The sequence below is a fragment of the Falco rusticolus genome, chromosome 6, assembly GCF_015220075.1.
Source record: "Falco rusticolus isolate bFalRus1 chromosome 6, bFalRus1.pri, whole genome shotgun sequence".
NCBI classification, from domain to species: Eukaryota; Metazoa; Chordata; class Aves; order Falconiformes; family Falconidae; genus Falco; species Falco rusticolus.
This window is the reverse complement of record NC_051192.1, coordinates 4,645,717-4,667,680: the sequence shown is the minus strand read 5'-3', so window position 1 is coordinate 4,667,680 and position 21,964 is coordinate 4,645,717. Positions and strand designations below refer to the sequence as shown.

General features: G+C 40.5%; 1 protein-coding gene across 1 annotated transcript in view; it reads left to right on the top strand.

Annotated features, from left to right (window-relative positions):
- The window catches only part of LOC119149860 (kinesin-like protein KIF26B), a 101,584-nt gene that overhangs the window by 12,521 nt on the left and 67,099 nt on the right, over positions 1-21,964 (top strand). Inside the window, exon 3 of the mRNA XM_037391699.1 lies at positions 17,314-17,480. Coding sequence (XP_037247596.1) covers positions 17,314-17,480 — 167 coding nt within the window. The remainder of the gene's footprint in view (positions 1-17,313; positions 17,481-21,964) is intronic.

Here is a 21,964-nt window from a genome sequence, read left to right as displayed (position 1 = left end):
CCCAAGAACGATGCCCACCCCCAGCTAACCCCCCAGGTTTATATACCAAGCATGATGTCCCGTGGCGTGGAATACCTCTTTGGCTGGTTCAGGTCACCTGTCCTGGCTGTGTCCCCTCCCAGTTTCTTGTGCCCCTCCAGCCCTCTCTCTGGCAAAGCCCAAGAAACCAAAAAATCCTTGACTCAGCATAAACATCACCCAGCAGCAACTAAAACCGTCAGTGCGTTACCAGCATTGTTCTCACATCAGAGCCAAAGCACAGCGCTGGACTAGCTACCAAGAAGAAAGTTAACTCCATCCCAGCCGAAACCAGGACAGGTGATCAGAGAATTTGCTTTCAAGACTTTTTAAATGTTGCATGGGGTGGGGAAAAATGAAATTCTACCAGGAAACATATAATGTAAACCCAGCTGAAAGATAGCTGGGGTGGTAACTGTATAGTATTTTGCAGACTTTAAAGTCCTTTCCTATAAAAGGACCCAGAATCCTTCAAGCATCAAAACTAAACCTTGGCAATACATTTGAAGGAAGCAAACTTTATTGTCCCATGCTTTATGTGTTAAGAAGCAGATGTACAGGAAAGTGGAAGTATATGCCTGAGAAGGGTGTTACACAGTTTGTGAAGAGTTGAGAAAATAACCTTTTCTTCTGTTACGCTCTGGGCAAAAAGGGCCATCTTGCAATTTCAGATGTGGAAGTTAGGTTTTCCTGTGCCTGCCTGGAAGAATAAATATCAGAGTGGATTACGAAACAGAGACATTATAAGGCTTCATAACAATTTGGAAAAACTTTGGAAACAAAAGAGACTGACTGAAAATATCTTGCTGGTTGATTGTTTTTATCTTCAAATATGGCTTGACCTGGAATTTTTATCCACTGCACAGAGTTCATATGCTTTACCATTTACAACAACTGCTACTGTGCTTTCGGAGAAGAAAAAACTTGAAAACAAGGGCTTTGCTTTAGAGGGATTCACTTGAAAGCATGCCCTTGGGAAAGAACGAGACTGCAGAAGTTTTAAATTGACCTCTGAAGTTTTTTAGGTTTTAGCGTCATTGAAACTTATTCTTTCAAAAAGCTTCTGAATCCAGGATATACCTTCCTTGTTGTTCACTCTGCCTTAATTCTTAATAAAAGTAGTTCCTGCAAATACTAAAATCCTGTCATCCTTGTACAGTGCTCTGTTTCCTCCTAGGGAAACTTCCATAATGCTATTCTGCTGGAAAATTGAGTTTTGAAACTGTGAACTTTTTTCCTGGAATTTTCATAATCAGGTATTGCTGGTGGATAGGAGTGAACCCCATGTGCAGGAAACCAAATGTCTGTAGGAACACTGTGCAGGAACGGGTGTGTGGGAGTCCTGGCCCTCTGGGTTGATCACAGGGCTAACCTGCACCTGTTGTACGTGGCTTCTGTCACCGTGGCCACTGTGAGCACAGCAGCTTAATAGTGGGAAGTATTTTGAGAATTATCCCTGAATTTTTTGGTTTAATGCATAAATAGTATGGAGAATTAATGGGCTAATGCATAAATATATTAATTCCACCTCTGACTCTTTTGGGCATCCTTGGTCTGATTTCTTTATTTGTGTGTGCATGTATTTATGTATATACATACACAAATATATCTTTTTCTTCCACTTCATTTACTTTAGGGAAGACTCCTATGCTACTTTCCCAAAAGGAATTGCTGATAAACTTCGGGATAGATTCTGATCTGGAATCAAATTCACTCCACTGGTGACAGAGCATCATCACACTTTTTCCATTTAGTTACTCTGTGCCATTCTGCCGATGTTAAGAAAATCTTAGAATTGGAGTCCTCGGAGTTCTGAAAGCTAATGGGGAGTGTTTCAGCCCCTCTTAAGAATACATGCTAAGCACGAGTTCTAGAAGTGTTTCAGGCTTGGCTCTTTATTATCCTGTATGTGGAATAGCACTCTACATTTTGCAGCGAGTTCATGCCCATCTTGTATTCCCTTTGTCCTAGTGTAAACGGCTGCAAGATGACTTAGTAAATGCCTACAGTAGAGCTCATGAAGAGACATGCGAGACCTTTTTCTTCACTTATACAGATTACAGCACTGCACTTCCACTGACCTGTAGTCAGTTATCCTTCTTTTGGCATGTCGCTTTAGAGCAGAAAATCAGTCCATGATGCTCTATTGAAAATTAATTACAACAGCATAAAGAATTCCTTTCAAAGACTTCTGAAACTTTTACATTACAAACCCAGCAAACCAGTAGAAAGGGAAAAATCCAAAACATTTCATGTGCAAATAAAAACTCTGTGGAGTGCTGAAAGCCAAAATGAAAACTGAACATAACCATGAGGCATTTATTACAGTTCAGAATGGTTTACTAGAGTTTAGGCATCATTTTAGATGATGAGTCTGTTTGTTGTTGTAATATTTGGGCTTCATTAAATGCATTTTATTAAATCTATTGTAAATATGTTTTATTCCCAAGGGACCAGTTAATGTAATCTTCGTGTTTGCTTATAAAAATATTAACCAATAATTCCTGCACTAATTTTAATCAGTGTTTATTTTTAGACCCTACTGAAGTGCATTTTGTCAGTTCAGTTTATTGTGCAAACTCATCGGGGCAATAACTTTTTGTTTGTGTCCCATGTAGGAGAAGCTGTATATTTATTGTTGCTGTGGTTTAAAAAAAATAAAAAAAGTACAGAAATGCCATTTGAAGGTTATTTAGGCTGTCTTTTATGAGGAAAAAATAAATGTACCTATAAGACTTGTCTGTATACTTTCAGACAATTTTCTTATGTTGATATTCTCTCTTAACATTTTGATTTCTGACTGTTAAGATCTTTTAAGTTTTCCAGGTTGTCTGTTTTATTCTTCTCTCCTGTCTCTTAAGACGCCAACAGGAAAAGTGATCAAGGTATGTAGAGGAATAAGAATAAAAATTAGCAGATGTTAGTGGTAACAATTAGGAAATAATAAGCCTACAAGGACACAGAAATGAAGAAAATGACAAGGACCTTAGGCGATTCACAAAGTACAGGTCTACATGAGATTAATATTATACAGAGACAGGCAATAATTTGTAACAAAACCTGGAAGAACATGCTGTTTATGCTCCCTGAACAAATTTTGCTGTGGAAGTATACAGAAAGTGTACCGATGAGTAAAGAGTAAATAACTGGCAGTATTTACTGTGCGCACTGCTTTCCAAAGTTAAACACATTAGGTAGTATGATGCGTAAGACTTTGTGTACGATGTCCTTTACGGCCCTTCTCCTAGATGGGAAATGCCTGATACAAGATCATTAAAGCTGTATGGAGTCTACCCATGGTTTGATCCCAGTTGTGTTTTACTGGAACCAAATCCTTGATGAATCAAGTGGTTATTATTTGTCCACCCAAAATCCTCACGCTAGGTTATACTGATGGAATCTGAAAGAGTTCTTTTGAGGAATGATTGCCATTTTTTAGTACTGCAGGTTATGGGTGTTCAATTGCTCCCTCTCCTGCCCTTGCAGAAAGGGCTGTAGAGCACAGCCAGACCACAGCCAGTGGCCCTTCCTCTCTATTATTCACTTCTCAGAACTGTATTATTCACTTTTCAGAACTGTGCAGTTTGAAAATATACATCTGTATTTTGGATCTTCCAAACTGATCACTAATTTGTTTTTTTTAAAATGCCATCTGAGAAAGGTAAAGGGGTTCTGTGTCTTGGCATTGTCTAAAAAGAAAAGTCACCTAAAATAAGTGTTGAGGAGAAAATATTGTTCTTCATCTGACCTTATCTAGCTGGTCAGGGGAGATGGGGATTGGTATTAATTATTAAGTCTGCAAGTGAATGTGCACTAAATTCCAGCTGGGAATGGACAGTGAGCATGCTTGAAGTTCTGAGTGTACAAGGGCCCTAAGGGGAAACATGGGAATGTGACCTTCATACTGTGAAGCTGTCATAGTGAAGATGGATTGTGATGGTTCCTGCAGACCAAAATGCAGATTACATACGCTGGGGAAAGATCATTGTGTGCGCTTGTATTAAATGCTGGGTGAGCTTCAGCTAATGTGGTGTTGAGCTAAAGCCTGGAAAACTGCACTCGGCTTGGATCCCTTCAGGACTTGCAAATCAAAAATGGCCAACTGAAACAAATAGTTTTGATTGAAAATGTGATAGAATGCAGAAAACGAGAGGAGGCAAAACTATGATTAGCTTGGAAAATAGAAGTGGCTAGGAGTATATGCAAAAAGCTGAGCGCAGTGTTGACTTAAAGAGCGCCATCGCAGGCGCAGAGCCTGATGCTCACAAGTTGACCTCTCTGTGCCACTGAAAGGGGACCAGAAAAGAGAGAGGCCCAGTTCCTAACGATTTACAGTGTGCACCAACAGAGCTTAATTGATGTTCGGTTGAGGATGTGCTCCTCCTTGGTTTTGCTTTCGTTAGCCAAGAGGGCAGTAAATCTAGAGCAAACAGAAGGCAACATAGCATGACGTGGCACCTACTCAGCCTATAGAATTCACCCCAGGAAGCAGCTTCCAAGTGAAATGGTTATAGTTGAGTGAATTTTATGACTGCTAATAACAGCTGTAGCTACGCAAACTAAGGGAATAAGGCAACCAAATCTATGCTTTCAGGCATTCACCTTCAGGGCCAGGAAGAAACTGTTTCTGTCCAGCTACTGGTCTCATTTGAAGGCTCTTTTCATGTCTTCCTGTTGAAAATGATGGTTGTTGCTGTCATAAAATAATTTTAAAACCTCAGCAGGACATTTTTATTATTAACATGAAAGAAAGAGGTGTTCATATATTGTGACAGAGATTAGAAAGACCAACCTTGTTAAATTTATATAGAGGTCACTCCTGCTGATGCATAGCTTCTGCGGAGCTCCCTGGTTGTTGTGGGTTTTTTTTTGTTTGTGGGGGTTTTTTTGTTTTGTTTTGTTTTGGTTTTTCTTTAGCAACTGCATACTGACTCCTCTGGAAATGATACAATTTCATGGCAGGTCCCATTAGCACTGATAATTGTGAAATTAGCTATTGCCACATCTCCATGAAAGAAGGAACACCTGCAAGGGACTATTAATAGTAGGGACGGAGAAGGGGAAGGCCAGCTACACAAAGCCAAAGGGCAATGTAATGCATCATGTCTGTTACATTGTGAGATGGTGGATTGGGCCATGGTTTGTGCAATTCACTGCAAACGTTGACATTTTCAGCGTGGAGGTTTGCGGCTAAATGCTGTTTCCCTGTGGGGAAAAAGAACATAATATTGTTATGCTTTTTGACTGGAGTTGTTGACCGGTGTCAAGGTCTTACAAGTATTTGCATTGAAAAGATATGCTGTTGGCTTCTGAATAGTGTATCAGCATCTCTGCTTGTGGGAATGAAATAAGAGCGTTTCCTAGGACAGTGTAAGGCTCCCAGTTCCTTCCCAGTTGGAATTCAGCCCCCTAAAATGGCCTTTCTTGCAACACCACTCTCAGTACTTCTCTTGTTTTCACTTCTGCACATCTTCAGTGCATTTTTGGGCCAAGTAATAGCCATTCTCCCCCGTTTTCTTTTAGTCCCACTGAGCCCTTCTGAACAGACGTAACTTCTGGGCAGCTCTGCCTTCAGCCTTGCGTGATGGCTGCTATTCCAGCTATCCTAGCCTAACCTGTGTTTGAGGACTCAGACACATGATCAGCCTGATAACTTTTAAGCAAGCTTACTAATTAATACGTGGGGACTGCAGATGCACGTTGATAGTTCACAGCAACTTTAAGATAATTTGACTTCGTTCCTTTGACTTAGCTCTAGAAAAGTGATTGTAAGATAAATCATTGCTACTTTGCGTTTGCCACAGGCTAAGCATGTGCATGTGGACAGCTTTGTAACTCTGCACACTACTTGTTTCTATGCCTGAGCTCTCGTAACCTCATACGATGTCAGTCAGCATTCAGAAAGAAAACTGGCTCCTAGACAGCATTATAAATGATGAGTTGAATGGTTCACCTGAATATGTGCAGCTTCAGTGATTTTAATTGCATTGTGAGCATTTAAGCCGATAACATTTTAAGAACTAAATTTCATGCAGAAGACTGGGTACTTTGAAGTTCTAAATGCTTGCTGTGGAATAGAGCCCAAACAGAAGAAGTAGAAAAGATGCTTTCTTCTTCAGGAATGAGACAAATTACTCCCTTTAAGATGAGAGATCTTACTGGAATGCCGGTAATACACTGGAAGATGTGTTGTAGCATTGGTCAAGCTAAACCGAAGTGGAGGGGAGGGATGCATCAAGTTAATGACTAGACACTAAGATGTGAACACAGTATTTTTTAAAGTTTTCTTTGTGGCCTGCAGGTTTCAGTGGATTTTCAGAAGAGCTGAGAGTACTTGGAGCCCTTAGACCTGTCTTGAGAGATGAAATTTAAGGTAGCATTAAAATGTGCACCTTAAGTTTTATTCCACTAAGGATGGATCAGGAAATATGAGACTCTCTTCAGTCCTTTCAGATGATGAGTTGTTAGTATTTCACTGAAGAAGCAAAAAAGAAAGCTGTGTAAGCAGTATTAACAATTTTTGGTGTCAGAGGTTAACTGTTATTTAATTGGTTTTCAAACATGTACTTCTATGTGAAGATGGTTTAGGAAAGTGTATGGAAAAGAATAAATCTTTAAACTTAGAATATTTGATGAGTTGAGAAAGATTTCTTAGTCTCTCTCAGATTTACCGGGCTTCTATATGGCTTGGCCCAAAATACGCCTGGCTTCTACACGACTTCTCTGCAAGCAGCTCTTTTGGATTTTTTCAAAAGTTCATTCCTCATGCAAGGTTCAAGTCCCCTGGTTCCTGCCTTTATAAGGTACATTACTGATAGTCTTAGGACCTAACACACAGAGAAAACAGTTTGTGTTATTGCGGTATCTGCCAGCACTAATATAATTACACTTTTGGCAGCAGTTTATAGAAAAGCTGATATTCACAATTTCTTTCTAATGGGGAAGCCACTGGAATGGCACTAGTTTCTAAATTGATCCAAGGCATTTGCTAGATCCCTGGGCTCACACGCATGGACCTTCCCATGAGCAGCTGCATGAGAGACCCATCAGACGTGAACTGATCTTACCCACCAAAAACGTCAGACCTCGAGGTGGTTATGTGTGTGGGCTGAACCTGCATTATGCCACGTCCTTACGCCATAATCACTGCAGGAATCTCTAAGCCTGTCAGATTTTTCTCATACTGAAAATTAAGTAGTTGTCTCTCCTCATGTTTTGGTGGTAGAACTTGACCATATGTCTTTTAAATAAAGACTAATGATCCGGTTTGTATACCTATGTGTGGAGAAACTAATAGTGTTTTTTATTGCCTACTCTCTTGCTAGCTATAGAAAGAGGTTGCTTTCTGGGTCAATAATGCCATTTAAGTTAAGCCCACATGCTGACACACTCTGGTAGCTTCTGGAGCTGTTCTTGTCAACTGACAAGTGAAAGGTCAATGGCTCACAGATTGCTGTTTGTGATAGGGAACCAGCTACAGTGAGATCTGAACTTCTTATGATGTCTTGACATGGCTGTCAGGTTAGGAGCTGGTCAGAGAAAGGGAAGTTTGTTTTCATAACAAATATTACTCCTGCGCGCAGTGAACGAGAGAGGCTTGTGCCTCAGCTTCTGAAGTTTAGTCACTTCATTTAGCTGCTGTCCCCTGCGTATAGACAGACAGACAGACAGAAGTCAGACGTATGCATCTTTCACAGTCTGCACACACTCTTCCTTGCGGCACTAGTTATTTTAGCACAGTTAGCCTGGCGGCTGAGGTCTTAAAAGGTAGCTGATACAACAAAGGATTACAGCGTGGTTGCTGAATCTGGATGTCTGAAATCAACTTTAGCTGAGCTACACAAAAGAAAGGCCTTTTCTATCGTAAAATGGTACTGAACTGATAGCAAATAAAAGTCAAAATAGAAAAAAGATCAAATTAATTCCTAGCTGCGCAGCTTTATAATGCAGCAACAATATATACAGGTAATTAAGAGAATTAAAAACCTTATAAAAGTAGATGTTAAAAAAACTTCTGAAAGCTAAAGGCAGCCTCAGCCTTCCCATGGATTGCCGTGGTATTGTCATCTTCTTGATGAGAGAGGAAGCAGTTTCATTGTGTTGCTGCTCATTAGCTTTTTGCATTGCTGAAATGCCTGGAGATCCAAAATTGAGACCAAACCCTCTGTTTGCTAGCTGTTGTTCCTATTTTTCATGTGCAGAGTTACGTATGGGAGTACGCCAGCTCAGAAACCTCATGTTGCTGTTTTGTCCACAGAGACTTGGCTGGTGGAGCTTCATGGTTGAGAGCTGCATTTGGGTCCAGCTGATTTAGGTACAAGATTTGCGTCTTTGCTGCTTTAGGTACAAGAGAGAGCTCACAGCCTTACTGGGGTCTGCCCGTGGGGCATCTGCTTCTCCGAGGGAGCTCTGGGGTGTGACGGGGTGGGGGGTGGGTGGGGTGGGGGGCAGGTTTGCATCCCAGGATGGCTGTCCTGCTGGTAGCTTCCTTAGGGAGGAGCAGGAGAGGCTGGCACGATCCTGAATGGACATTAGAAAACACTGAGGGTAGTGATGAAGGTGAGTTATGATAGCTGTTGTGGTTTTGTAAGCACATAGAGGCCTTACCTTTCAGAAAATAGTTTGATAATGAAGTAGCAGCCAATAAATAAAATTTACAGGCTATGTCACTCAGACGAAAGGAGCACTGCAGACTAGAACCTGCAACTTCTGTACTCAAGGTAGATATTTGCTGGCTTGAATATTTCAGATCATGTAATTTCTCCTCCTCTAACATTTTTTTCCCTGTTTGCTTTTCTGCTCAATAAATATATTGGTACAAAGAGAGTGAACAAGAAGCAGGCTTGGTCAATACTATTTCAGACTCAATATACTGATTCCTTCTGATGTAGATAGTGCTGGCTGTTCCTTGCATGGATTCCTTAGTGCAGGAGGGCAGTGGCAAACTGAGAAAAGTGAACTCATTGCAAAGCCAGATCAAAATGAGTCTCTGTCCCTCAGGTCTCGGTGGTGGAGGTTGCTTGGGAATGTGCATCAACTTATATTTGCCAAGCTATGGTCTGTATGGGAATTTGCTGATCAAGCAAACGAGCCATTGTCCTATGCTTAGTAGAGAAGGTTTCTGGTTTTATAATAAAGCTTTCATTGTTGCCAATGCAATTCTTCCTGGGTCTTGTTTTTGAGGAGAGTGCACTCCAGGGGTAACTCACAGATTTTCAGGCAGAACCGTTTCACTGTGTTGTTTTGCGTTTGTTTGTTTTGCTTTGCTTTTCATTTCAAAAGCTGGGGCAAGAATGTGTACTGAGTGAATGAGTGAAAGTACGAGGGAGAATAGCGGATGGCTGAAAAATTAGTGCCATTATTTACGATGGAAAATACAGCCTAAATTAAATAAACCAAAAATACTCTTTTGTTAGGAGGAAGAATCAGAGGAAAATGTCTTACCATTACTTGGATGTCTGATCAGCTGCTGAATCAGCCTCTAAGTAGCTGGTCTCAAGACATTCAATGACTTGAAAATATTTCATTTATAACAATATGGGCTGAGTATGAGGTGGATCTAACTGTATCATAGCAGCTTTGATGGGAGGACATGCCCGTGTCTGCGCAAACTGGGATTTCTTTTGTGCTGAAGAGCATACTGGATCTGTGTTAAATAGCTGTCTTGTTTATAGAGGGACATGGAGGTGGCTGCAACAGTCAAAGGTCATCTTTCTTTTGGACAGCAGGAAGCTGGAGGTTGCAATTAAGCTCTAGGTGCTGTCATGGTAACTAAGTAATGTTTAAGTAAAAGTACTTTATGCTAAATACAGCCTGACTCTTCCTTGTTAAATGCAAAACATAATTGGCGTTCTTGCCATCCCAGTGATTCTCCCTTTGAAAAACCTTACTCTTTCTGAGGTGTGCTGTTTTGTGTTCAGACGCCAATTCTGTGCTGTTTAGGTAGCCCCTTCTGCTAGATCAGTATTTCAGATTTTGTGTGCAAATGTGAGCAGAGCGGGAGCAAAGCATGCCCCGCGACCCTTCCTAGAGTTTCAGTATTCATGATGAATAGTGGGTTGCCTTTGCTAAGCAGTGTTCGGTATGTCTACATCCAAAAGACTGATTCCAGCAGACATTATGCATGTCCTTTCCAGTCTGTTCCTCACAGAACACTTTCTTTTGACAGGAAAGGACTATCAGGAATCTCTGTCTTGCTTTTGCCCACAGAGCGCCTGTATCAGGCATTGCGGTGTTCTCAAGCTGTAGCAGCTTAGTATTTTACTAGGAGAGGAAAAGGTCATAATCAAATGGCAAGATGCTATAAGACTATGCCAGTGCCCTTAGCTACAGGAACTTACTACCGTTTCAAAATTATTTCATTCTAAAGGTGAATTTTGTCCTGAATAATTCCTTAAATGTCATCTCTGTTGCAGTGAGTGATTTGTGACAGATGTGGAGTATGTCCTTGGTACTCTGTGGTATATTAAAGGTGACTGACTTAGCAAATCCCCACTGCTTTCAAGTTGCTCTGATCAAATGATGTGATTGTTTCTTTTTGCCCCCTGAAGGATGCATTAAAATTAATTCGATAGTTGTGTGGGCAGCACAAAATTCCTCTTTCCCTCTCCCCCTCCACCCACAACCCCACTTCAGTTTACTCGTAGTTTGGTAAACCCTCTACCACATTTACCTCAAAGTATTTGAAGCTGTGTTTCAAATTATGTTTGAAACTGACTCTTAAATACTTCTCTTTCCTGTTTTCACATGGTAACCTCTCCCAACAGCACTCTAAAATTATAAAAATGAAATATAGTAAATGTCAAATTATTTTTTCTTTTTGACACTAAGCACAGTGGATCGTGGCTGTCACCTTATCCTTTGAATGCTACCATACATTCAATTTAGGCTACACCTTTTTTTTACTGCACAAAACTTCCATTTTAAGCAAAAGGGATGAAGTCAGTATTTCCAGAGGGGTTCAGATAAAATATCCAAACTGTGGGAAGAGAACCTATTTATTGCTACGTTCTTCTGCTGAGAGATGTCTTCTCTAGGGGAAGTAGCGCTCCAATATTTCCTTTGTTAACTTTCTCTTTAGCTGAGGAGACTCAAGAAGTGTCAACTCCTGCTCTGTTTTTTTTTCTGGCGCTGCTTCCTATAGACAAGTTACTGGAATTCCGCTGCAATCTGTAGTGGCTGGGAAGCTGGTGGCTTACTGAACATTTGGATCTTGTTCTGCAATCCGCCACCCTGTTACTTCACTATACACTATAAAGAAAGAGGAAGAATTCTTCCTGTTTTCGAAGTTAATTGGTAAATTAGAGGTCTTGCCTCAGCCTCTAAGAATTGGTAGGAGTAGGTCAAGCCCAGGAAAAAGAGAGTTGCTCGTTTTTTGGGAATGATTTGGTATTCTGTACGTGTGTCAGCAGACAGCCAGATGTGAATGGTGTACTGTGAGATGCTTGTGTCCTCACTCCCATAGACCAGAAACCAGTCTCCTTGAGCCAAACAGGAAGAATAACTTTATCTTGTTATGACTGCGAGTAAACTGTGATGAGCCCAAAGGTAAAAAGATTGATATTTCAGAGAAGCCAGGACACCTGATTGTGCGTAATGGAAAACTTGAAATTAAGCTGTTAAGCTGGTGCTCTAAGCAGGGTTATAAGGGTTTGATGTTTTTGGTGTGCTAAAGCTTTGAGAGAGGTATCCCTTAGATCTTCCCTCAACTCATTTTTTAAAGGGGGTCTTTAAGAAGAACCTTTTTCTTCGTTCACATAGACATTTGCTGTCTAAAATAAGCCAGGAAGTAATTTCGTCAGTATTTATTGGGCGGAAAATTCAGTGCTGCTCTGAATCAGGAGTGGATTGCCAAAGAAGTCATTCATTCATGTGTGTCTGTTTATGAAAGAGAGCTTTCTACCTTCAATTTCTTCTTGCTAGTGAGTTTCTCTCCTGAGATTAGGATCTTTGGACACTGAGGATTGCTTTACAGTGAATTCGAACACAGATTTGTATCTTGAGTTTGGCTTCAGACATGGATGCATTTTATACATTTGTGTGCATCCAGTTAATTCATCAGTCCAGTCATTGATGTTAACTAGATCTTGGGGATGTTCCTGAATGCTTCACTACCTCCAGAGCAAAGGATGTTTTGCATCTTTCATAAATGCTAACTTCCATTTGTACAGCAATTTCAGTTGGGAGTCATCAGCCAGGAGTTTTTTGAAGCCTTAATGAGCTTGACTGTAAAATGTCCTTATGCAAATATAATTAACCTCATACTGCATGATGGCAAGTCTTATGCACAGAGTGGATTGGAATAGAAAGAGAATCTAGCCTGGCTGACACCTGTGGTTTAACTGCAGAGCCATCTTTTTCCTATGAAGTAGAGAATTTAAATCATGACTTATCTCTAGCTCTTGCTGTATACTGTCAGGAACCAGTGAAAGAGGAGTTTAATGGATGCCTTGCTTTTATGAGACAGGAGAAAAAAAATGGGGCCTTTGGAGGGACATCTGTCTTGTTCCATGTGTGCTTAAAAGGTTTTTATTGAGGCATGAAAGGTTGTGTTGTTCCATGCTTTGTCTTTTGTTGCTTATCCAGGCAGTGATGTGCTGCCAACAATTCAATAAAGGAATTTCTCAAAATATGTCCTATTAACTGATCTTAAACCTCATGTATGTGCTATGTGGGTACTCACAGGAGAGCAAGGAAAGAGAATCAAGGAACTGATTCTTCATTTCCCCCTTATATCCAGAAACAGTACCTAGTGACAGAGACAGTGACACTGAAGAGGCAGATTTACATGAACTGTAATTGCCAGGATAAATTATTGAGGAGGGGAAAAAGGGAAAAAAAAAAAAAGAAAAAAAAAGAAGCCGGAGTTTGTTAATGTTCAAAATGTAATTTTCAACTGTGTCTTTTGAGCTGGTATGGGGAAAAAAAAAAGAAATTCTGTAAGAGCTACGGAAATGTCTCTTCTATGAGTATTTTTACTTACCTGCTTGATATGTCCTGGGTGCATTTACTGAAGTTTGTGTGTGTGTGAACTTCAGTGAGCAAAGTCAGAGAAGAAAGTGATAATTCAGTACTGTAACTGGAGAAGAGAGTAAATGAGATGGTAAGATTACCTTCAAAGCCCACTCATCAGTTTATATGATTTCTACGCTCTCCAATCCATGAAGCAAAAGAAAGAAATGCAACAGAAGTGACTTGAAGTCAGTAGTCTCTGAATATATGAATTATCTGGACTTCTGTCTTCCACTTTATGTATATATATTGAACTCTGGGATTAAATGGGGATTTATTAGTCAAATATTGAGGTCATGTGTCTAGTGAGGTTCTCAGCCTGTGGATTGACTCTGATGTATAAATTTGTGCTGTATAAACAATGCTCTGATAAGTTCTGGACGCAAAAAAGGTTCCCAGCCAGGTCCAGAATTTGGCATAGCACTGTCTTTGCCCTTCATCTCTGCTGGCTGCATGGCCAAAGGGACAATTCCTATTAAATATCCATATAGATAATAAAAATTCCATAATTAAATATCAAGTTCTAGTTTGTTACTCTTTTTTTTTTTTTCCTTTGATATAAGGAAAAGATAGCAACAGAGTGACTTGAGGAACTCGTTCAAGCAACACCTGATGATCTGCTTGTGAGGTTGCACTATCACAAGGTACTTCCATGGGCTTTTACCTGTTTAACATCAAGTGGTGTTTGCAGGATTCCCAGGCAAGGAATAGTAGAATGTTTGAAATTTAGGGAAATATTTCAGCTTTCAATGCTTCTGGAGACATTTCATTTTCTGTTGAAAAACCTCAAATTGGCAGACAAAGTTAGGAAGTGCTAAAATGGGAAACCATTCCCAGATTAAGAGACCCTGGACTGTGGTTTAAGCCAGTTCTTGTTTTGTCTTAATTTGTCTGTGCCTTGTGTTAGGTAAAGTATGTTCCTATTTTGGTATCCTGTAATACGCTGTCAGCTAAGAAGTGTCCCTGCTGAGGCAAACTGTGAATTGATGGAGCTCCAGGACAGGCAGTATGTGCATCTGGGAGTTTATTTCTGAGAGAGTTCATGCTGGGAAAGAGATTTTTGCCTAGGAAGTGTGCCCACGTGGGGAAGGAAACCCGGCAGCGGTGCTGGACCCTGAGGATCACGAGGGTGCCTAACAAGCCCAACATGCCCCATTATGAGTGTCCACCCAGGGCAACTCTGGGAGGGCTCTCTGACACTGGAATGCTGCTTTTCACAGATAATACATCAATATCAATGTCAACAGTAGCTTCCTGTGTGCTGCAACAAAGCAGGCTGTGTGTGTGACCGGGAAGGAGGGCTCCTGCCCTGCCAGCAGGCTCCGGTGGGCAGCACCGTAGAGATGTTTCACAGCTTGCACTTTGAGCTGCTGACCATCCCTCTAGGAAGTACTTGGCCTGTTGTGTAGGACAAGCAACAGCAGTACTGCCAAAGAACCTACATTTATATAGAAGAAACCCCATTCTGTATCTGTCTATAGTATTTATGGTTCTAAAACAAATATTATGTACCTCCCTGTCTGTCCTATGGATAGTGTGGTACTCCACAAAGACAGAATCTGTAAATGTGTTTAATTACTTCCAAGTTCTTCTTCAGTTCCTTTGCATTTTACTGTAAGAAGATGTGACCCAAGTACAGGCTTTATAGGTTCTTCATCCCCATTTGTTAAAAAGCACTACCATTCCGTTTGCTGACTAATATCTATTTCTTGCGCTGAGTGCGTAAGTGAGGGGGAATGTTTTCTATGGTTTATATCTTTCTAAAGGAATCTCGCCTCTTTGGTGAGTGTTTGATTGTTTTGGAGTGCTTGTATTTAAGAACTAGTTATACAAAAACTTGTGAACCGAGAATCTAATCAGCTCTTGAGGACGCTTGAGAATACCTTTCAGGTGGTGTCCACAGTCAGCTTGAGGCTTTTTGTTGCTCTGATTACTCTGTGCTGTTCACATTGATAGGACTTGTGGATATAGGCATGGATCACCTGAAAACCTCTATAATTGCAGAAACCATTTATGGGTTTTTTTGTGGTTTTTTTTTTTTTTTTTTGCTTTTATGCTCGTGTCATGATGGATGTTTTCTGTGTGTCCAAAGCACCGGGGCACACAAATCCTTTCCTGTTCTGCAGTTGGCTGAAATGCCTCTTCCAAGCCTCACCACCTTGCAGCTCCAGGGGACCTGGTGACACCCATAGAAATGTCCTACACTGGGTGTGGACATTTGTATTTGGACCTGAAAGTCTTTATTTGGCAGAAGATGGGGAGGTTATGGTTGAGATTGCAGTTGATGTAAGTCAACTCATCAGCTTCTTACCTGCTGTCAGGTTGCCATGAAAGTGTGTAACACCTCCTGGTGGCACTGCCAGTGAAGGGAATTGGTTAATGATGATCCATCCCTGATTTCAGATGTATGAATTGGATGGACTAAGATGAGGTTAGGTTTATATCTGTACTCCGAAAGGAGGGCTTTGTAAATCTCTCTGCTTAGCTGCTCCTGATGTGGTAGAAGACAAAATTGGTTTCAGGCTAATTTGAGGGGATAGGGCAGAATCTTGTGCTAGTTCATTGCGGATATAAATAATGGAGTTAGCAAAAGTTACTTTGGAAAATTTGAGGAGTTATTGTTTAGTGAATTAAAGTGTATTGGATGCCCCAGGTGGACATAAATGGGTTAGCAGGACACTGAGGAACAACTGCCTCCCTGTCCGCTGGAAATGTGGGAGGTATCCTGGCAGCCAGCCTGAACTCCTGCATTTTAACAGTAGTGTGACATGATTTAAGTCCAGGATTTCAGCCTTCTGAGAGCCCTGCTCATTCAATGTAGTCAATCAGTAAATTCGAAGGTTTCAGAGTGTGACTGACATGATAGGGGGGCACTTTCAGCAATTTTACTGGTTCCTCATAAAAGGAGAGTGGCTAGGTTAGTGTTCCTGTTCTTGAAATATTACAGCTGATTGGCCTAAAAATATGTAAAATAAGAATAAACCCTTAGATTATCTACTTAGCCATAGTAGAATGGGTAACAAGCCTCTACAAAAGAAACAAAGGTGACTTGATGCTTGGTCTTAAAAATGTTGCCATGTCATGTGTCTTTTCCCCTCCAAAATACAAATCACAGTTCTTCAACTTTGCCTTTAATAATGGAAATGTGTAACAGCTGAAATAAATCCAACCTAAGCGGAAAAAGAACTACAGGATGATCTCAAGTACTTTTCGTGATGTGCCTCACAAAGATGCCCTGCATGTGGTGATGGTAGGCATGAGAACTCAAACTGAACCAGTGAGCGACTGGTTCTTGCAAACTTTTTGCAGGGGGAAGGAAGCTATGCCTTGGACAATTGCTAGCAATGATTTGAGAGGGTTCTTTTGAGGCATATGTTATAATTTTCTTGGCACACATTGGTGAACAAAAGCTATTTGTGGCTGAAATAAGGGAGGGAAAGTTGTTAGGAATTGCATGAAGGACAATAGATGACATCACACTGCTGTAAATACGTGCAAAAGCAATAGTTAAGAACGTGAAATCAAAGTTTTGAGGAGACACTTCAACAGGGCTGACTCAGTTTTCTCTGAAGTCAATAAAAACCTTTTAGTTAATTTGAGGAGAGCTGGGTCAAGTCTTGTTGAACTCCATTTCTTTTCCCAGACAATGAAAGACTGAGATGAGGCTTCCTAACAGGGAGAAAAATGTTCAATGGGCCATCAGAAGAATGAAATCACAGGATGTTTAAAACCTTTTAAGAAAACCAATGAATGTGAGTGGTAATGATCCCAGTTTTCCAGAGATATGATAAATAGTCTAGGATCTCAAGGGACTCCTTCTTGTGCTGTGTGCTGGCTTTTCTGGAGAAAGGTCAACAGAAATACTTAATGCGCTAGTGCTTGTTATTTTACAAAGACAAACAAAAGAATATTTTTTTTCCTGAAGTAAAACATAAATTTATCACACATCTAAGCTGTCTCTCATGTACCCTGAGGTAAAATCAAGCAAGGATTATGGTTTCCTCTTTCTTTTCCATATGGATAGAAAACCATAGACGTTATTGACATTTCTAGTGATGGGATGAATTTTTTCCATTAGTTTTAATGCAGACAAGGTTAGAGCTGAGCCAAAGTACTGTGGATTAGTGTGACAGAAGCAATGAACTTGTTCACAGAGCAGCAAAGATGTAGTGAATGAAATGCCTCTCTTACTCCACCTGCAACCTAGAGGCTTTTCTGGATGAGGAGGGGGTCAGCTAGTGAGCTTTGGCTGATGACACTTTTGGTTTTTTCCCCTGTCTTCAGATATCTCAGCTTATGACAGAGACTAGTCGAGAGGGCCTGACCGAAGCAGCGTTGAACCGCTACAACGCAGATAAACCCTCCCTGTACAGCTTTCCTGCTTCCCAGAGCACGTATGTTGCCAGTGAAGTATCCACAGGCACCTCGGTGGCAGCATCATTTTTTGCCAGGTAAGAGAGATTTCTCTGATTTTCCTTCTCTGGAAACGTAATTTCTTTCAAAGGAGATGATTCTGTAGTGAAGAAGTGGGGTTGATGGACTACAGTATGCATGTCAAAACATGGCCATAAATACGGATCTATCGCAAGCTTGCAGGAATTACCGTGAAAATGTTGTTTAATCCACCTGTGTGCTTTTGTCTGTAAGATGGGGATGATACGTCTGCCCGCTTCTCTAAAATATCTCTTTAGTTCTTGATGTGGGTTAAAATGTGATCGCACTCCCAGAATGACAGCTGATTTAGTGACATATTTAGAATAAGAAGGGCCCATCCGATTAAATTTCTGAGCTAGGCAATTAATCATAGTGCTAACTGGAGGTGGGTATTTCTGTTTGATGGGCAACCTTCAGTCTTCTTTATCAAATTTCACTTTCATCTAGGGAAATTATCAAGATTTCTACTTTCAGACTGAAAAGTTAAGGTTTTTGATTTCAGTTTCTGTCCCTGTGGTGCTGTTGAATTGTCTGAGGGTCTAAACTCAGCCTCAGAACACCCTTTCTGTTGAATATTTAGCCAATGTTTAAAAAACTCTTGATGAGATAAAGTTACATTAAAAAATATCTTACTGCTATCTTTACTAATTTGTTAGTAAGAAGGGTTTGTTAAATGGGCAGAGCAGCTAATAAGTGAAATATTCATTATTGACAATGGAGATATTTTTCTGTGCAGAAATATCTCTTTGCAGAACATAATCTCTTTAGCCCAGTTGAATCCTTACGTAAGTGAAGAAGTTGAAATAATCCATGTCTTTTAATGATTTTCAATAATTAGAAGATCGACTTGGGAAGAGTTATGGAAGTAATGAAATAACAAGAGAATAAGCTATTTTTGCAGCACTTCCCATCTAGTGAGAGATCTGAATTTCAAAACATGGAGTGAACTTTTGAGTGATCGCCTCAGGCATATTCAGATTAACTTCCTTCCCTTTTGAGAGGCAGCTATTAGTAATTCCACATGATTCTATTTTATTTTAAAGGTAAATGGAAAACTTATAAAGTTGTTGGACTCTGTAAACCTGGAAAGATTTTCCCCTCCTATTTTTCCTTGCAAACATGAGGACTGCATGTGTTCCATCAGTGTCACACAACAAGTGAATAATTTAAAGGGATTAAGAGGAACATTTTAGAAGACCCGGTGAACATTGTTTGGGGCAGCTCTGCCATTTTTCCTTTACAGCTGCAGTGCTGCAGTAGCAAATGTGAATGCTGGCAGTGGTCTTGATTTGCTGCCCTTTTCCATTTAACTGCAGGCAGTTTAAATTAAAATTGCTGAATGTACTCATATGGTAATATCTAACTGGAATGAAGACTGGGATTAACACATACTTTAGCATGAATTGATTTATGAAGATGGTTTAACTCACTTGTTCTTCATTGTTTCACTGTTTCATGCTAAGAGAATTCATTTGCTCTTAATATACTCTGCTGAAATGTAGGAAACTAATTAAATTTACTCAAAATCCCGAGTGTAAATCACAGCATTTTAAGTAGAACTCTCTTTCTAGCTGATGGTGTGAATTCTTTGGTATGCCTGGCCCAGCAGAGATCTCATCTTTGAACTGTTTATTTTAAAACTGTACTTGGCAAGGAAAAAATGCCTGGTTTAGTTTGGGGTATTGCATAATTAGATTAATATCATTAATATAAGTCAGTTTTGTTCAGGACTTCAAGTTATATCATTTGCTGACAGTTCAAGCAGCAAATCCGAGTCAGTTGTTCACTGCTTGGCCTTTGAACAAGAAAATCCACAACTTGTCAAAATGTGGATCTCTCATTAATTTTTGGTTTGCATCTTATGTGTCTGTTTGCATTTTTTGTAAAGTTGGGACAAGAAGAGTAAGAACTCACATGTATGTGTATTGTGAAATACAAAGTAGGAGGCAGTGGTTGTCAAACTCATTAACATGGTGCGCTGTCTGCAATATGAAAGTCGTTCATAGCAGGCATGAGTTCTAAACTTTTGCTTTTTCTGATTGTAAGTGGCAGAGGGAGTAGTGACTACCAGCTATGGCTGGTTTATTTTTTTGAATGTGTGTCACATACAATATTTTCACGGTCAGTAAGAAGGAAACTATTATCCAGCCAGGGAAACCTGCTAATGCAAAGCTGAAGTTGGAAGGAGAAGGGTAGAAAATATTATTTTGAAATTTGAATAATGTCCCACGGTATTTCACTCTAAGTTTCCTAATAAGCAAAGCAATCCTCAGATGAAGCTCAGATATAAAAGTCATCTGCCATCAGGAAAAAAATGCAATTAACTAAAATGCTACAGTAGGAGGAACTGTCAAGGCATTCCTTGGGAACTTTTGGTTGTAATTACCTGGGAAACATCCAGAGTGGAATACCAGGAGCTCATAATTTTTCTGTTCTCAGGCACTACTAGTCCAACAGCGATGCTCACTTGACCAGCCTAAAGCTGGTGTTGAGCCATGGAGAAGTGTCTGAAGGCCACAGTGACTCTTGGTCTTTTGAAAAGCCAGGACACTTGTTGGGTGTCTTACTACCTGACTGTTATGTTTCATGATCTATAGCTGACAGCTTTCCGAGCCAGCTGAAAGGGCTGCAACCTCTATGAATTGTCATTTGTCAGGATATCGCTGCAAGAGAACTTTGGTATATCAGGATTCCCGTGGAACGGTATGTGAATGTTTTAAAGGAACAAACATTGAGAACTGTCCAAAGTGCCCTGCTGGTAGGCTTATGAATATTAGATGATACACGTATGAATAATGCATTTCTAACAGTGATTCTGACACAGAAACTGAATTTAATCAATTCCACTTTTAATGACAGGGACCAAATTTGCCTTTCTGTTCAGGGCCATCACTGATTGTTGTCTCAGATATCCTCCAATCCATGCTAATTTAGCATCATGCTTCTTACTAATACGCATTTGTGATGAAAGAGATCCATTTTGTGAATGTGAAATGACGGCAGGATTCTTTACGCAAAAAGAATCCTGGGCAGAGCATTTCTGGATTTTTACATCGGTTAACTCTTGCCTCCGGTTCGGATCTGTGCCATAAGAAGCACTGCAGTTTTGGGCCACCGCAGTCTAAGGTGTACTAGCCTCTTGCCTCGTGCCCTCCAAGCATGAGTATGAGTGTGCCACCTCTACTTATGGGAGAAGTATATGCTGGTGCTGATGCTGCCAAAGAACTGAGGGCAGGTCCTTCTGTTGCCTGTCTCCCTGCGAAGCTCTAGCAGCTCAAGGGACATCGTCCTAAACCTCGTCCCTATCTGTGCTGGTATCTACACGGCGAAAATTTCTGGAGCTCATTTTTCTACATGGGACAAAAATTTCAGCTTTGGCCTGACTACTCCATAAATAAACCTGCCCCTCTGAATGAAACTTCTCTGTTGTGAATGGGCTGTAGGGTTTTAATACCCTCTCAAAGGGTGATGGCACGATGCAGGAGCTAGAAGTCTGTGCTCTGGACCGGAGCTTTTCGGTTGTCCTTACAACACCTAAAGGTGTTTGGAATCTGGGTACAGCTCCTTGTTCACCCTGTCACAGTAAGCTTGCTTTCTCGGAGAGGAAAAACTGTTCTTGCATCAAGGACAAAGGAGAAACATAATAGCCTGTTTCACTTTGGACCTCAAAAAAGATAAACTTTTTAAGAGAAGGAGATATTTTTAAATGGCAGTCTTGGAAGTTGTTTCCTGTTGTGGGTCAGGAAAGGTAGCAGTGTATCTTGAACAAAAGCCTGCCTGGGTCTGAAATCAGATATAGTAACATTTGGATTAATTGAGCCTAATGGGAATATAGATAATCTTGAAAGTAGCCTGAAAAAATCTGTTCCAGGGATCATTTTCCATGTCTTTATACAGCTTAAACACTAAGCAGGGCCACACAATGCTGCTGCTGTAGGTGTAGCAAGGCACGTTTCTCAAATGAAATGAAGAAATGCCCAGATTTTTAAAAAGCTTTTATTTTAAAAGAAAATAAGAATAGAAAACCTTAGCTTTGTATACAACTGACACATGGCTACTCAGCATAGGATAAGCTCTAGTTACAGTTACCTCCACTCTCGGAAAAACTGCTGGTGACCCTTTCCTCTCCCATTCCCCACTCCTGAGTGGTTTGGTGGATGGGGGAGGTGGAGGTCAGGCAGTGCCCTCCTGCCAAGGGGTGCTGTGAATGTTGGGTTTGAAATGCTGCTGGATGCTCCATGGATTTCCCTTCTGCTCCTGAGAATCCTTTTTGAATCTTTTTAAAAATTCTGGTACATATTGCATGAGCTACAAAGCTTGTATGGGGACACTATTTGCAGGAGCTTCTTGTAAAAGCCGCTGTGCTGGTTTGATGGCACTACTCCAGAGACCCCAGAATCTCATGGCTTGGTGGGGATTTTTTTGCACACATGTGATAAACTATCAGTTTATCACACGACTTTTGATGTTAGCTTGTTTTCCTTAAAGGTGCAGTATTATG